General features: G+C 35.2%; 1 protein-coding gene across 1 annotated transcript; it reads left to right on the top strand.

Moving 5' to 3' along the window:
- Nucleotides 1–249: 249 nt before the first annotated feature.
- Nucleotides 250–18,067, top strand: LOC128242178 (BRCA1-associated ATM activator 1-like). The gene is made up of 11 exons (XM_052959254.1): nt 250–399; nt 5,570–5,869; nt 8,953–9,132; nt 9,339–9,546; nt 9,806–9,901; nt 14,684–14,891; nt 15,156–15,267; nt 15,686–15,768; nt 15,901–16,081; nt 16,251–16,423; nt 17,379–18,067. Exons 1-11 carry the CDS (start codon nt 282–284, stop codon nt 18,051–18,053), a joined length of 2,334 nt encoding a protein of 777 aa, XP_052815214.1. The 5' UTR covers nt 250–281; the 3' UTR covers nt 18,054–18,067.
- Nucleotides 18,068–18,674: the final 607 nt, after the last annotated feature.

Genomic DNA, 18,674 nt, shown 5'->3' with positions numbered 1-18,674 from the left:
ATTTCACCTCGATTTCCGATCTAATTTCGAAAAATTGCTCTTACTTCTTCATTTTTTGACCAATTTCAATAAAATTTGAAATATAAACCCTTTATGAGGCACTCTCTAATAAATATACAAAAACAGAAAATTATTTATTAAAATTAATGAGTTATGAGTGGATTTCACGTTTTGAGTGGATTTCACGTGAAATCCACTGGATTCCTGTATCACCCCGCACCGCAATCCGTACTGTACCTTAGGCTAACCTACTGTTAACATCGTGGACGAAAAATTTAGCGATGTCAGCATCAGATATTTCCACCAAAACTCGAATTTTGTTTTCGTTCTTTCAAAAGAATCATTTGGTCCATGATGACACAGTCTTACATAGTCTAATTGACTCACTAGCAAAAACCGGTGAGTAAAGAAGACAACTGATGGTCGTATGTCATATATTTTCGCGATACTACATTTTATGGGTCGGTGAAATTACAGTACTGAAAACAGGAAAACTCGAAAACACCGTAAAATTTCATAAGTATATACTATAGAGTATTCGAGGTGGTTTGTACGCCTTGAATTTAATACTTCATTGTGTTCGTGGGTTGTATGCCATAGTTGTTGGAATTTGGAGAGGGTTGGGTAAGTCGGAGGAGGCGTGGTCGGGTGGCTAAAACCGGGGAACCCCTTTATTTTTCATAAGTCCATACAATAGCTAGAGTATTCGAGGTGGTTTGTACGCCAGGATTTAATACTTCATTGTTTTTGTGGCTTTTGTGCAGTAGTTGTTTGTGGTTGGAGAGGGGTGGGGAAGTCTGAAGAGTGTGTGTGTGGGGGGGGAGGGAGCTATTTCCCAGGAACCCCTTTCTGCCTTTGACAATTTTTGATTTGGTGACTCTACTAGGAAATTTGTTGGTCAATAAATTTATAATTTCTGAATAATATTTTGTAATTTTTGGCTAGAGTGCATATATATACTAAATATATAAGAAGGATTATTAAAAGATATTTACATGAGAAGGCGTCTTTCGATAACATTCTTGCATATTTACTTCAGTTTAACAATGCTGTAATCATATTTTGGTTGATGACAGGAGATTACTCTTATTGTTTAAAATAAGGAAATTCTTTTGTCAATAAACTCACTATTTCTAAAAAAAATCATAATTTTTGGCTACAATCTGTATAATTATTACAAGTCACAATAATGCATGTGTAGGGAACTACTTAAAACATTTGGATATTTATTTTGTTCCTGCAAAATATCGTGCCAATGTTTCTTACCTATCATAACTTTGTAAAACTTTCTTTACAATATTTAATAATAAAACTGATGAATATCTTCAATATCTTTAAAATGTTTTTAGTTTTTCAAGGCAAATACATTAACTCCTTATTATAAGATGCCTACATGCGTTGACCATTTTAGGTAGACTATGTACGTTTGCATCATAAAAATACCAACGTGCGTTTGCCAAATTTAAAATACTTCAGAAAATGCATTTTTGTACAAATTGTATTGCACAAAATATTCATAAAACAAATAAAACCCACTACTGAACAATTAAAACACAATGTGGCTTTTTGTCTAAATCTAAGACATTTTAACACTAACTACATGTACAGTAAAACTGCGATCGCTCGAGGTCTCCAGGGACCGAGCCAAAACCTCGAGGGAACCGATGTTTCGAACGACCCGATTTTCAATTTTCCAGTTTGATATGAAATATCTTTCAGTGTATTTTAAGTTTGAAGTCGTCAAACAGACTGTTTACTTAGACACCGATTATGTGTTGCGTTGTGGAAATCGCTAATATGTTCAATTGTTGACGTGAACTAAATGTAAAACGCAAAAGAAAAAAACAATAAATAGAAATGTTTATTTTAACAAAAAAGCACATTTTCGTAAAAAGCAACATTTGAATGACAGTACATATTGTGGCATTAGTCAGATTTAAGTTTCGCAAAATCAAGGATTGTTGATTAGCGCATCTTGTCGGTTTCGCGAAACTGTTCAATCGTAATGTGACGTGACAGCTTACAGAGCGTCTGAAGATCACGGTCAGCATCGGCAGTGAATTCAAAGAACCTTCTGACCACATCTAAAGCGTTAACTTCTCGTCATTAACTTCTCCATACATGTGATAATTTCTTGGGTCGATTCCGGGACACCCATCGTAATGTCAACGCACACTAGGGGGGTCCGGGGGCATGCCCCCCCGGAATTTTTTTTAAATGGGGAACGTCTGTGGTGCATTCTATAGCATATCTGGGGCTATTTTAGTCGTTTTTAACGTCGGGAAAATGTACCTATTTTGACTGCCAAGACGTATTTTTTACTTGACATGGTTGTTTTTTTTCTGCATTTTCTTGAAAAAATAAAATCACCAGATATTTTCCCAGGCTTTAAATGAAGTGATAACCAGGAGGATATGCAGTCTACTTTCGGTTTCATCAAAACAGGAAATAAACAACTATACGGGCACCTGTTTTTCCGCGCTTTTGAGAACATGCTTTGCAAAATATTTATTTTTTCATCACATTTAAAACGTTTGCAATTTATGACACACAATATTTTTCAGACGATAAAGAAGATTTTCCAGTCGATGAGCTTTTTTCCGTTTGGAGATGCATATAATTTTGATAGAGACGTGTCAACAATCGGCTGTATAAAGCGATCACGTGACTTACCATGGTCACGTGATTAAAGCACTCTATATAACCACCTGTAAACCCCATATCGTCAGTTTTATTTCGGCGTAAAAATACACACGATAGTTCGGAAAAAAGGTCAAAACACTAAAATTCCTTATGGACGCATAAGTTGTTAAAAGTATAACGACGTATCGACTTTGAAATTTGAAAGGAATATGGGATGTTCTCCGTGTTTTAATTTTGTTTTTTTTACTCATTTTGTCACTTTCTTTGAACTTACCTTCATGCTCGTTTGTTGGTAAAATGTGTGAAAAATATCAATTCATCAATTAAAAGCTATCATTCATAAGACCAAACAAATCCATATGAAAACAATGAATTTGTATACAAGAACCCTCCCCCACTCGTTAAGCACAACAATAGGCCGATAGATCAATTATCGGGTGATTGACGATGACCTCGACGACACACGTACCAATTAACGGATTAGTGTCAACATGTCCTGTGTTTTACGACCAGTGTCCCGGACAGGCAAAATAGCTGACTTACATTGGTAAAATTAAGATAATCGATTCCGATTCCGAGATTATTTTTTTTTCGTTTTTTTTTTATGACTTTCCGGGACAAACATGCACCCTCCGTGACTCCGTGACAGAGATACGATTTCCGGGACAATCCTGGACGTCCGGGACGTTATCACATGTATGACTTCTCATAATTATTATCTCAAATGCCCATATCAACTAATATCGGTCATGCGTTAACAGTGAAAAACGGTTTTTCACACCTTATACAATTGCCTTTCAACTGTCATTGAAATTTTTACAACTTGCAAAAATTTAAACACCTAGCAATTGTTTGTTTATTTTGGAACACGCGTTCGGGAAAAAGTGTGAAATTATGTCCTCGAGGGAGCCATAAGGTTTTGTGCACGATTTGTGTACTTGGGACCGAGGATACTGCTCGACATAATAAGGTTTCGATGCAGCGTGGGTATACTTTATATGAAAATAGAAGGAAAAAAGTTCGGGACCAAGCTCCGACCTCGAGGGAACGCCGGTTCTGGAACGACCGCTTGTTTGAGGGAACGCAGTTTCACTGTACATGCATTTGCATTCACTGTTTGTATCGAAGTGTTCTTGGAAACTATGCAAGCATGAATGCTGACCTATACACCGATCAAAAGACAAAACAATGCATTCTTTTTTGCGCTATCAACTTGAGTCAACTTAACTACTACTGGCGTTTGCATCTTTGATCACGTGACTCTTTTGTTCATCACCGGTGATATGACTGCTGACAAAACATAAGATTGCAGAATTTTATATTTAAGTTCAAACATTTTTGTCTTATGTATTTTTCTCAAACCGTTAGTAACGGTTTTAGCTATAATCATTAATTTCGGAATGGAAATATGAAAATCAGTGATCTGATCTGGTTATAGTTTTTCTGAGACTGAAAGCCCAGACTATTGACATTTTGAATGTAGCATCATAAAGCGCCCTGTACCAAATTTGTTCAAATTATGCCTCTCGGGTCAAAACTGGCAACACCCTAGGGTTCAAAAGTTTCCTTTAGATTTATAAAGGGAACAAAATATTCTTGTCTGAAACCACTAGGCCCAGACCCTTGATATATTGTATGTAGCATCATTTAGTTGTCCTTTACCAGTTGGAAAGTTTGTTCAGGGTCAAAACTGATCCGGCCCCGATGTCACAAGTTTCCTATAGACTTAAGTGAAAAACTTTAAAAAAAATTCTTGGCAAAGACCTTTGATATTTGTTATGTAATATCATATGAAGGTCATCTCTCAAGTTTAATCAAGTAAAAGACCCTGGGGTCAAAGCTGACCCCACCCTTTTGAACTTTTTCTTAACTTTGAAGCTACAGCAATGAAATTTGGACCAATTGTGTATGATATTGAAAATGAATATCAATTTTGTCCTCTGATTAGCCTTACTGTGACCTTTTTGACCTAGTTTCTTACTTTTGAAGTGGAATTAATAAAAATTGGACAATGTCTACAATTTTGAAAGCAAAAACCAATGTGGTGCCTTGATGACCTTGACAGTGACCTTATTACTTATTTTTGAAGCTACAGCAAGAAGTTTGGACCATATGTACAGTTTTGAAACTTATTTTCATGTTGTACTAGGGTGATGTTGAGTTTGACCATTTTTTGAGCCTACAGCAATGAAATTTGGACAATGTGTACAGTTTTGATAACAAATAGATCAATATTCTGCTTGGATGATCTAAACTGTATCTTTTTGACGTACTTTCTTATTTTTGAAGTTACAGCACTGAGCAATGAAATTTGGACTGTGTACAGTTTTGAAAGCAATTATCAATGTTGTGCTTCAGGACCTAATGTAATATTTTAACCAACTTCCTTATTTTTTTTAGCTGAGCTACAACATTGAAATTTGGACAGTTTTGATACAAATATCATGCTTAGATAGTTGGTGTGTAGCATTGTTTTATGGTTCTCTACAAGGATTGTTCAAATTATGCCTCTGGGTTCAATATACATGTAGGCCCCGCCCTGAAGGTCACCTATGTTATATAGAGATATCATTCTTTTGTCTTAAACAGAAATGCTTAGATCTTAGACATTTGGTGTATAACATTTTTTGGTTGAAATAAAGGTTTAAATCATTCACTCAGGTGAGCATTAACGGTTTCATATTGGTTGGCTCAACTGTATCGTCTTGGCAATTATGAGTATTTCCCTTAAAAAAAAGTTATAGACTCAGTACCCTTTATCAAAGTTTTATTGAAATCGTGAGCACTAAGCGCAAGATATGTCATACATGCATGGTGATATGCATGTCTCTGCTGAAGGCTTGTATCTTCTACGCTTAATTATGTTTTTTTGTTTAAAACTGATATTATTTGCTTTTATCAAATATTGTTTGTTTTTGCAATTCAGTGCATTCAGAGGAGCAGCTTGAAACAGCTGGTGTTTGCAACTTTCTAAGGGCTGTTTCCATGACAGTTGATGAATATGATAGCCAAATAGTAACTTTTGCCCTAAATATTGCAACATGGATTGTACAAGGAGGAGGGAGGTTTCACAACTTACAGACTACTGTTGTTCAACTGATTGCTGCTACTTGGGAAATTCATTCAACCTTTGAAAACAAGACAGTCATTGAGGCCTTGTTCAAGTGTCTAAAAGAAATGACTGAATATAGATATTGTTTTCAAATGTTGATAACAAACACAACAGGTATGTACATGTATGCAGATAACAGTGTACTTGAAAGTGTTATGTTCTTTTATAGTCTTTGAAAATCAGACTCCATTTGCTATCGATAATCGAATCAAACCAAGCATTTCGATTTACTCTCGAACGATAATCGAAAGTTCATAATATCAGTAAGGAATACATTCTTTATACATACTATAATCATGATTATTGAAATGGTTAAACCTGGAATCAGTATGTGTGATGCTATAGTCATGTTTTGAAACAGTATGTAAATTTCCATAACCTTTTTCTGTCTTTAATAACAAGTTTTAAACTTTTTAAGAAAAGTTTTTACATTTACTGCATTTGTGTAAGAGAGTGACTCCTCTTGTTCATATGAACTCAACGAGAATTTACCGGAAATAAAAATTGACAATTACTCGAGTTTTATCATAAATCAAAAAAAATATGTAGTTACCGGAAGTAACATTAGCAACATCGATTTTGGACAACCACTATCGATTGTCGCTGACATAGCATTGTCAGCGACGATTTATCGATTGTACTCGATAATCGTTTCATCACTATTCTTTTATGTATGACAGCTGATAATGAATTTATAAATGACATAAATAAGTAATATTGAAATTATATTTGAATGGTAATAAATTAGATTTTAAATGGGTTGATTTGCATATTAAAGTGTATTTCTGGATGATAATCATTACATTACTTAAATGTTTGTAGTTTCAAGTAAGATGATTATAATTTAAGTAAATATAATACATTGTGTTGCTAGAATCTACCAGTATGTAAATGATATTTTATTTCATGCTTTTGGGTAATTTATTGTTTTTGCTATCGTATACCCCATTTCACTTAAAGGCCGGGGTAATGGTATAAATGGCAGATACTGAGACAGTCAGAGAAATGGCCACTTCACTAGACCCTTACAGAGCTTATCTGCTAGTACAGACTGCCGGTACATTTGTCTGCTAATACAGACTGCCGGTACATTTGTCTGCTAGTACAGACTGCCAGTACATTTGTCTGCTAATACAGACTGCCGGTACATTTGTCTGCTAGTACAGACTGCCGGTACATTTGTCTGCTAGAACAGACTGCCAGTACATTTGTCTGCTAGTACAGACTGCCGGTACATTTGTCTGCTAGTACAGACTGCCAGTACATTTGTCTGCTAGTACAGACTGCCAGAACATTTGTCTGCTAGTACAGACTGCCGGTACTTTTGTCTGCTAATACAGACTGCCGGTACATTTGTCTGCTAGAACAGACTGCCGGTACATTTGTCTGCTAGAACAGACTGCCGGTACATTTGTCTGCTAGTACAGACTGCCGGTACATTTGTCTGCTAGTACAGACTGCCGGTACATTTGTCTGCTAGAACAGACTGCCAGTACATTTGTCTGCTAGTACAGACTGCCGGTACATTTGTCTGCTAGTACAGACTGCCAGTACATTTTTTTCAAATCTACAAATAATTAACAAAACATAAATTGCTAAAATATGTCACATGGTTCATTTAATTTATTGTAAACATATCTTGTGAATTTCAAGTTACGCAAACTGTTATAAATATTACTTTCAAATATTTTTTAAGACTGTCAAACAAATTCAAATTTCCCAGCAAAGTTGATTGACAGATCTTGAAAGTTCATGACCATATACAACAGCCAGATCATTGATGAATTTCACTACCAATTCCTATTTACTACATGTTTACTATCCTAGTATGAGGTTTTAACTGACAAAAATTATAGTGGCAAACATCCGTTATCTGGGCTGATATATACAATCGAATGGCTACAATTTTTGTGGAAGTATTAGTCATGTTAAATGAAATTTATGTATCTAATCTCAAATGAGAAACCAATGGACAAATCCTTCTGTACAACTCTATCAGTAACATATAACACCCTAAGCCATGTGAAGTTTACAATCAAAACTGCTGACCAGAACAGACCTCATAAACCAAATTAAGCACACCTCCTCTGTCAAATAGACTTAATGGCTGTCCGGTAGGATATTTGGGGTCATACACCCTGGCCTTTAAAGAACAAAATGAAACACAGTTCTGGGTAGTAAAATCAATAATGTTATTTTGTTCAGTTTTCCGATAAGATGTCAATTGTATAATATTTTAAAAGAATTACAAATATGATTTTTTTTTTTTGGTGTTAGATTTCAATATATTTCACCTGACAAACATGAAAAGTAAATATTTCACTGGTGGGATAGGAACTCGTGAGATATACATTTAGGTTCTTACCCACTGTAATATACATTGTTGTACTGTGAACTCATTTATATTCGTTGGGCACGAAATTTCGTGGTTTGCCGAAAATTTACAATTTCGTGGGTACTTGAATTCCTAGATTATCTCCACGCGCTGGCCCGTGATTTCCGTCTTCTACGTCACTCGGTTTATGACACTCGCTAAAGTGGTACGACATGCCAATAAGTGCATATACCCATGTCAATTATTGATTTAATAGGAAATTTAGATCATAAAAGAAGATGCACCCTGGTCATAAATACATATAGGCGATATTTCATATCAAATCATTTCAATATTTATTCACACGTTTTTGTTTTTTAAGTATAATGAGCACGTTGTTTTGTACATTGTCACAGTGGGTGCTCAGTATCCTCCAATGTAATCGATTAATTATTTGATTAAAGAAAAAATCAAAAATCAACACTCATCACTCACATCTTGTAAACTTGGAGATTTTCATGAATAGTACACGTTTAGGCACGCGCTTCTGTCATTTAGTTCATAAAAAAACACATTTAAATGATTTGGTTTATAATTTGTTAAAGGCAGATATAATATTAACATAACATTTATAGTAAGATATTCAGTGAGACGGATATTAACGCTGTATACTGCGGCCTCTGGTACGAATAAGCTAGAGTATGTACATAACATGGCAATTGAAAAAGTGAATAAAGGGTCTTTATTTCATGGGATCTTGAATTCGTGGATCACCTAACCCACGAAAACCACGAACATTAATGCCCCACGAACATTAATGATTTCACAGTATATTGTATCTTACACTGAAACAATTATCCTCCATGTTATAGTTGCTTTCCAGATATTGTCACACAATCACTTGAGACTGCTGTATCAGGCCTGTTTCTAACAAGAGCCAAATCAGATTTCATTGCTGCAGTGATCAAAAATGCTTTTAAATTTGATGACCTTGGACAGCAACTGGGGACCAATATATTGCAAACGTTGATGAGGGGTTTGAATGAGTTCACCATCAATTCTGGTACCAGACTTTGTTTGCTTGTTACATTTTTAAGAAACAGGTAACATAACATGTAAACTGAAACATTGCGTAACTAACTTACCATTCATGACATATATGATAAGCATGATCATATTTAATATGATGTATTTTGAACTGTTTCAAACACCTTTTTATCTTGCTTGAACAAGAACCATACCTTTAACGTACATTTTCTCTGATTGCAGCTCAGTCTGTGTCCGATAAATCTGAAAATGGGCAGTTCAGGTTCACAGTGGACGTCCTTAGAAAGTGTTGCACACAGTCGGACAGAGTACTGAAATATGTTGTGTCTCATCAAACATGTTTAGATGATATACAAGGCCTTGCCCTTTGTCTAGATGGCTCAGATTTTCAAATCATTGTAGACTTCCTCTTTGTTCTACGCACACAAGGGTAATACATGTTTATGCTTGTATACAGCACTTCATTCCCTTGATACATTTACATTTTTATTTACATCATTGTTATTTATATAAAAATGATTGAAAAGAAATAGGATTTATCATGAAATCAAATGTTCTGATGTGCTCTTTAGATGTGCAGTATAACAACAGTAAACAAAAAGTATTGACATAAATGAACTTATCTTAACTTGCCATGTGCGTTAATGTTTTCATTGACCAATATTCTGTTGATGTATTTTGTTTTACAGAAATGACACAAAAAGCAATTTGATATTGCGAGACCTTCTAACAACCTTTTGCCAGAGAGCTGAGTTTTACAAGGCCCAGAAAATGTCAGAAGTAAGGTAGGAATAAAAAGCAATAATTAAGTTTCATAATAAGAGGTAATGAATTATGAATTGATTTGACAGGGAATGATTTGTTATGCTCTGCCAAAGGAGTGTATATAGTCGCTGCTTTGTCATTTTGCTCTTCAGACATTCCATCACACCCTTGTCCAGAGATTAACATAAAAAACTACTGATAGGATTTTGATGCAACATAGACAAAGTGCAGTTTGTACAAGAAACATAATCCTAGCTTCAGTCATTGCTGATTTATCTCACCCTTCCACTTTTTCACTTTACTGTATACTTTTGTATGGGGGGGGGGGGGGGGGGGTTAATGCCAGAAGAGAGCAAATAGCATATTAGTTTTGGTACCTTTTGTCAGTAATCCCATGCATTTATAAGGAAGCTTCTTGTCCAGACCATTAATAAAAAGTGCTCCAGCTTGGAATATAGATATATACCGTAGCAATGGTTGGAAGTGCAGAGCATTATAAGAGCATTAAGCCTACCTTCCATATTTACAGAAATTTCTCCCCTTTACCACCTTTTTATCTATCTCACTTCAAGGGAGGGGGATGTATTGCTTTGCAGTCAGTCGGTAGACCAAGCCTTGTCCGATTGATAAACTAGAAATGCTTGGGGTTAATGTGTTCAAACTTGGTATGGAGGCTGGTCATGACAAGTTGATGACCCCTATTGATTTTATGGTCAGTCATTCAATGTTATTTATGGCGACTTTGAACTCATTAAGCTTGTCTAATTGGTGACTAGAGTATTCTTAGACCTCAACTTAGATCATGACCAGCAGCTGACCCTATTTATTTTGAGGTCAGTACATCCAGACACAAAACACTTGGCTGTTTGATAACTAGAGTATCTATGCTTTATCAAATGTTCCTCAAACTCGGTAGGGAAGTTGGTCATGACCAGCAGCTGACCCTTATTAGCTGACCTGAGCACAAAGTGCTGAAGGTGAGCTGTTGTGATCGGTCTATGTCCCATGTCCAGCTTCAACAATTGCTTTTAAAACATCTCCTCTTGAACCGCTTGGCCAATTTTGATGAAACTTCCCAGGGATGTTCCGTTGGTGGTGCTCTTTCAAAAATGGTCAAAGAAATTCCATGCAGAACTCTTGTTGCCATGACAACCAAAAGGAAAAGCTTAAAAAAGTCTTCTTGACAAAAACCATGAGGCCTTAAGCTTAGATATTTATATTGTGTGTTACATTGTCTAGTGGAACTCTTACTTAGTTTGTTAACTATGCCCCTGGGGTCAAAACTGGCCCCACCCTGACGGTGACAAATTTCATTCACACTTCAGTGATTTTTTGGGGTATAATAAACTGCCTTCTCCCCTTTTCAAAAATGTACATTTTTCCCCAAAAAATATATATTTTTCCCAATTTGTTAAATGCAGACTATATAAATGAATAAAAAAGCAATGAATTTGTTGAAAAATCTTGACAAGACTAACTCTTCACAGCATAATGTATGCATACAAAAGTGAAAATGTACATTTGCATTATATTAGCTATTTTGGCCTGATTTCATATTTTTCAGCTGTTATCCAAACAAATGACTTATTGTAAATCAGTGTGTGTATACTATGTAATAAATTACTTCATATATGCTACGTCAGATGGCAACATTTTGCCTAAAATGAACACTTAAAACAAAGAAAACTTTTCTTATACTACACCATTTTAAAGGAAACAAAGGGCAGTCTATGCTGCCAAAGGAGCCCTGCCTTCGTTTTATTACAGGAGTTTGATGAGGTGATTAGTTTTATCAAACCTGTTTCCAAAATAATGTTTTGACAGTGCTCCGTCAGACAGCCATATTGAAAAAAGGTTTGTCAAAGTGTTTTAAGAAACTAAACTCTCATCCAAACTCTGGTAAAAGACCGAAGGCGGGGCTCCTTTAGCGGCCTATACTGCGCTATGTTTCATTTAAAATGGTGAAGAAATAGTGAAACTATCTTTGTTTAAAGTCTTCATTCGAAGCAGAATATTACCTTCCAATGTAGCACTTTTTAACGCAATTAATCATGTGGTATGCACACACTAAGTTTAGCTGTCGGTTTTCTGGTAAGTAGTGATCTTAGAAAGTAGCTTTTGGGTAAGTAGTAATCTTAGACTTTACCTTTGACAATATCAAAAATCCCAACTCCCTGCTTGGGTTCCTCACTGACTAATGACCTACTTCATGTCAATTGGGCATGCTACCCAACAAATGTTCATGGTCCTCTTGCTAACTTTTAGGTCAGAAGGTCAAAATTCAGGGATTAATTCACCTTGAACATAAAGACCTTGTGCAATCAATATAAAAAGAAAGCTTGGACCTTTGGTCCTCAAACTTGGTTCAGTGGTTTGTCATGAGCTGATAAAACACGCAGACATTTAAAGTGAAATGTCTAACTGGCTGCCAATACTGATTAGGAGAGCATATATGTTTTACAAATATCTCTTGTGATGGCTTTCCTTCAGACAAGGCACAATGGGGGTACTTGACACGTGACTGTGACAGCTCTTGTTATACTTTTAAATTTTGTAGGGAGCATAACACCAAAATGTATGAGGTACTGACTTCGAACTTCAAATACAGAAACATCTGATTGAGGAGTAGTGCCGCGCATGATCATTCTTTGGTATTATTTTTATACACTGACAAACGAAGTTTGCAGGGGTATATTAGAGTCACCCTGTAAGTCAGTCGGGCGGTTGCAGTTTTCCATGTCCAGAGGAAAACAACTGGATGGAATTTAATTTAACTTCATACAATGATAGAACATAAAGAGTTGAAGTGCAGTGTACAAGAACCATAACTCAGCAAATTACAGAGTTTTTGCCCATTGCTACTTTTTTTTGTCTGAGGCATTACTTCAAAACCACAAATGGGATTGAAATAAAACTTGGGCATTTCTATGGGGTTTTTTTGCTTTTCAATATGAAGTTTAAAACCTTAAAACCTTGAATGCTTTTTTCAGAATATTACTTGAACACCATTCTCCAATGATTAAAATGACATTCTTATAAAATAAAGTCCAATAATTTTTTTTAAAAAGCCTACCTACCCTACCTACCCTACCTATTTTGGTAAAGGATGTTACCCCAACCAAACCTTTTTTTTAGGCCTTGGTATGGCAATGAGAGGAAGTACATTTCACAAGCACCATAATTCTTCATGTATTTTAAGGTAGCAAACCTTAATGAAAACTTGAACTTGAAACTAATTTTAATGCTTTAGCTTCAATAATGTTGTTAAGCAGAGGACTATAAATCTTTTGAGTGTATCATGGAAATGGTTGGAATCCAATCAGAAGCATTTTTTAGTAGCTTACATTTTTTACAGAAATTTATGTTGTATTTTCATTCAACAGTAATTAAATACATTCTTTAACTCTTCAATTTTAATGCTTTAGCCAATAGAACTTGGTATATAGAAAGATGGTAATGAGAGGAAGTACAGTGCACAAGCACCATTATTCTTCATGCTAATGCTAAGTGAGAGTTAAAGCAACTGTGCACCAAATGACCGATTTGCAAGAAAAAAAGAAAATTGTCGAAAACTGTCATAAACTTGGTATTAATGTGTACAATGCAGTTAAACTTACTAACTGAAGTACCACATAGTTTACAATTTATTTAAGTTCAGCAGTTATTTCGTATTTTTCCATTAAAAAAGATTACTGGGTATGTCTACCTAGTAGAATTCATTCCTTATACATGATTGGCTAGTCATTACCGAGTTAGGTATATAGCTTAATTATGTCACCCGATTAGAGTAAGCCATCTTAGCTCAGTGGATACGACGCTGGACTGCAATTTTGGCGACATGGGTTCGAACCCAGTCTCCGACACAATTTTTTTTTTACATTTTGGTACTTTTTATTATGGATTACGATATCAAAGCGTAACTCTCATTCTATTAAATAATTGTCCTGAGATTCGTTACAAAAAAAAAAAACTTTTTTGGTGCCAATCTGGTGTACAGTCCCTTTAACACTGTTTAACAATAGTGAAAATCAATATATGTGTGGAACCAAAAAGATCACATTTAAGGTTAAATGAATAATAAGGTTATTTCTTTCAAACTAGATGCCTTTACAGATGTAAGAAATACACAACAGTTATAGTAAGTTATAATTAAAGGTAAGCTTAGGTCGTTCATGGATGTAGAACAACAAACATAGGCAGATGTGTAGCATGGGTATGAATTAAGGTAGCTTTAAAGCTTCACTCTCACAGATTGAACGTTTTGACAACTTTTTTATTTTTTGTCTTAGAACGAGCCATTTTTTGCGAAAATTCATGGAAACAAGTTAAATAAGACTGCTGACAAAAAATCAGATCGCAGATTTATATATTTTAGTTCAAAAATTGATGTTTTATGCATTTTTCTTAAACCGTTAGTAACGGTTTCGGCCATAAAACATTAATTTTCAAATGGAAATATGAAAATCTACGACCTGATTTTTTGTCAGCAATCTTATATCATTGGTTTGCAGATATTTACGCAAACATTTGCTCTTTCCAAGACAAAAAAATAAAAAAAGTTGTTAAAATTGTCAATCTGTAGAGCGCAGCTTTAACAAAAACATGCATACATAATTATATATGCTCTTAATTGCTAAAAAAATTGGGGGGAAAAATGGGAATTCATATAGATGAAGGTAATCGTCCTTCGTACGATGCAGAGAGCATGCATTGTTTCCTTCATTCAGCTATGTAAAATTTAAGTTGCTCAGTGAAAGTTGTATATGAGTTATGACAGAAAAGGAATATTTATTGTATTTCAGTATGAAAGGCCTGAATGATGATATTCGAGATCTTGGAATATCTGCACTTACCCAACCTCTGGAGTTTGGTTTGTTTGTTCAGACCCAGGTGGACAAATTTTCAAGAAATCTACTGTATCCAAGAGACCAACTACATTTGTTTATGAGGACTTCAAAGGCAGCTAGCTACATGGCTAAAAGCATTGTTTTATTGACCGACAATGATGTGGTACAATTATTGTCATTTTAAAATGTTAAATAAATATTTTGGGCATAGCCCTTCATCAACATTACACAATTTAAAAAGATACGTGTTTGTTAGCTAAAACTATTTTTGTATTATTGCACTTATATGATGGAAAGAAAAGAGGACAATTGCAATAGATGAATTGAATAAACGCTGTCATAAAAGTATACTAATAGTTTTCTTTCTTTTTGTATAGTTGGTATATAAGCATGTATAACGTAAAGTGCAATACTGTCTTTATTCCAGCAATGTGTTGAAAGTGTTTCAGCGTTACTTTCGACATCAGGGGATGGAGTATGGCCTGCTTTGCACATTTCTGTCAGAAATAAACTTCAATGTGCTTGTTTAAAATATTTATGTAAGTCTAAGCACTGAGTTGTACATTATTTGTTTTTGAATGAAAACGTCCAGTTCATGTAGCCATGGATCGTAGTGTAAAAACTTGAACCTTTGCTTTATCTCAAAAAGATATTGAACTGGGTACACATATTGCCAAGGACAATACGCACATGGATGGCAAGGCCCACAACTCTTGCTATGAAAAGCATTGTTGAGTTATGTCCCTTTTCAAACTAAACATCGAGAAGAAACAGATGAGCTTGAGTGTTCCCTCCACGACTGTCATTATAATCATACCGGTAATGAATGCAACTCCAGCTTTAAGAATATATGCAATTAATTTTTAAATTCTTGTCATCTATTGGGGGGTCACTTCTTACAACCGTTACTCTTTTTTTAACATTTACATGTATTTTATTTGTATATTTTTTCCTCAGGTTCTGTTGATGTAAAATATTACCTGCCAAAATTAGGTCCAGCTGTTTTAGGGATTATGAAACAGAGTGACATTGATTTTGTTGTAAGTTTATTGTACACAAATTTCTCTAATGGTTAATATTGCATACATGTACTAGTAAATAATAATCAATTCTTTCATTTTCAATATGGGAATTTCTCTTTCTCTTTCTAAATTCATTGTCTTCTGTTTTAGTTATACAAAAACTGTACCAGCTGTCTTATACGCTGGTTTCCTGACATGTTGGACAACAGTGAAACTGTCTCAGTGACCAACGAGCTTGGACTTGTTATTCAACTTCATTTGTCGGCCTTGCAATGGGAGATTCGAGACACTGCTTTAGAATTTGTCACCGAAATGGTTAATATGTATAATGGTGAGACTTATTACCGTTTCTCTGGAATAATTGTATTCAATTTTATATGTTAATGCAAATGAACAATAAAAAACTATTAATGCAGAAAAAAAAACAGACACAATATCCGGAGCGGTATTCTGATTGCCTATAAATTAAATTAAATGCCACCATCCTTTCTTCTTTGTAGGAAACATGTTGGTGCTTGAGTGGATATTGACCTACAACATCGAATGTCATGTATGGACAAGTGTGGATGACGGCGAAAGCTATGTCAGAGGGTCTGCTATAACAGCCTTGCACAGTCTGTTGCATTGCAAAGAGCTACAGGGTTCTCTGAAATCAATGCGCGGTGTAACCATTGTGAGTTAGCTTTCTTTAAATGACCACTTAAAACAAATGTGATTTTGAAAACTATTGTGATAAAATAAATCAGGTTTTACCAATTGAACTATAGTTACCTGTCCACCTGTCATGGCCAACAGAACGGCCTAAGGGGTGTCCATTAGGATAAAAAGCTATTTGGTTATGTTTTATATTGAAAATCAACATAAAAATACATATTTTGGGGCCTGTTTTAAAGAAGGAAAAGCACAAACCAGAAATGTTAATGTGTTCGTCCGTATGACCACCACAAATCATGTCTGCTCCATATATCTTGACGACCTTAAAAAGGTCACTGTATTGAGACAATGTGAAGAGCGCATGTTACAAGCAGCTCTGTTGGTGGAGGTCAAATTTCATTTGACTACATTTCATGTCTGCTCCATATTTTCTGATAGGCTTGGAAGAATTTTGAAAGATCTCGACAAAGTTGTTCAACTTTTTGAGATGATGTGCAGAGCTCATGTAACAACTAGCTCGGTTCAATGTCAATGTCACACTTTACTTAGAGGTCAAAGGTCATATGACTATAATATGACTATATTATGTGTCTTCCCAATATCTCTTGAACCCCTTGAAGGATTTTGAATAACTACCCACAATGTTCACTTTATACGTGCAATGCGCATGTTCAAAAAGCTTGGTTCAAGGTTCAAAGTCACTTTCGGTACTTACTGTGTATATCCCGCTGTTTTGTTGTAAGCGCCCTATAAAATTCTATACACATGACTTTTAATTTCCCACTGTTAAATGTCGCAGAACTGAATAAAACAAGCATTGGTGGAGACATATATTTTCAATTACAAAAACAACTGTCTAGTTTACCTTCTTTTTTTAGTATTTCGTCACTGTCACTTATTTACCAACACTGCATCATGGTATCAATTATTTTACATAATATTTATGTTTGAAAAACGATTTATATTTTATGTAGAATTCAGCTGTGGAAAAGGTGATTCAAGTTCTTGAAGAGGACACTGAAGGCTTTGCAAGACGGGCTGCAGCAACATTTCTTCAGAAACAACTTCAAGCAAATGAAATGGATTTGACAATGATTCATAATCTCACAGTTCCCCTGATGAAAGCAGTAAATGATTTCGATTGGGAGGTGAAGTCCACTGCCTTAGATTGTATAGAAATGCTACTTAATCGAGAATTCCTAAGTATTAGTAGCCAATATTTTTCGAGTGCAATCCAAGAATCTGTGAATGTTTTGGAAATGTCTCATTCAATTACTGAGCAATCAGAGGGTTCTGCTGAGGCCAGATTACGAGGACTTGAACAGCTTAATGATTGTGGTGTTATCCATAGTCTGGTATTGTGTCTTAATGACTACGATCAGCAGATTCGTGAAAAGGGACTGGCAATTTTTAAAGTACTCCAACACGCAGTGAAAAGGGATTCTATGGAAAAATATGTTTTAAGAGATGGATGTGTATTGAATAAAGACAAATTTGTCTCAATAGTGGACACGATATTGGCTGTTCGAACTGATCAGTTTGAAACTTATGAAGACGAGAATAGCAAGCTTTTAAGCGTAGTTGATGATATTGTGTCAACATTTAATAACACTGATATTGACGAAGAAAACATTATTGATTGCTATTAAACATGAACAATACATGTATGAAGTAGTTTATTATTATGATAATAGTTTGTCTCTGGGTGCTTGTGTGTCGTCTGTAGGAATACATGTACCTCCGATATCACCGATATGTTCCACATTAATAATAAAGACCATTGCATGTGTAAGATATTATGTAATTATTGATTTTCAGTGTGATCAACTGCAATACAGTGTGTGTACACACTATCATGTGTGTTGATAATGGTACGGTGCTCTTAATCCACGTGGTATGCTGATTCCCCCGCGTGAGAAATGGATACTTTCCGAAGTCCGTAGCAGAATTTAAACATGTTTGTGGCGTAATCAATTGTTTTTGTACTCTATATGGGTTATTGGACTGCTTTCTGTACTTTTTGGGTCTCATGTTCAACACATCAAAGGGACTAATAAAAATCCATGTTTGAACCTTGCTGCATCAGGACGAATTTTACACCATTACTTAATTGAAAACCTGGTAAAAACACAGTAGACAAAGACCTGGTTTAAAGGGATACGGCTAAGGCTTAACATACTCTGAACTAGCGACACATGGCTAAGGCCTTAGACACACTGTTAAGGCTTAAAGGGACTGTAAACCAGATTGGCACCAAAAATAATTTTTTT

The sequence above is a fragment of the Mya arenaria genome, chromosome 2 (assembly GCF_026914265.1).
Source record: "Mya arenaria isolate MELC-2E11 chromosome 2, ASM2691426v1".
In the NCBI taxonomy this organism is placed as follows: Eukaryota; Metazoa; Mollusca; class Bivalvia; order Myida; family Myidae; genus Mya; species Mya arenaria.
Note: the sequence above shows the minus strand (reverse complement) of the source record. Positions and strands in the feature narration are given on the sequence as shown.

Excerpts from the sequence above, each read along its gene's own strand:
- LOC128242178 (XM_052959254.1), top strand. The coding sequence starts at position 282 with ATGTCAGCATCAGATATTTCCACCAAAACTCGAATTTTGTTTTCGTTC. Across the intron at positions 400-5,569 it reads TGACTCACTAGCAAAAACCG|TGCATTCAGAGGAGCAGCTT; the intron begins GTGAGTAAAGAA and ends TTTGCAATTCAG. Across the intron at positions 15,769-15,900 it reads AGAGTGACATTGATTTTGTT|TTATACAAAAACTGTACCAG; the intron begins GTAAGTTTATTG and ends CTTCTGTTTTAG.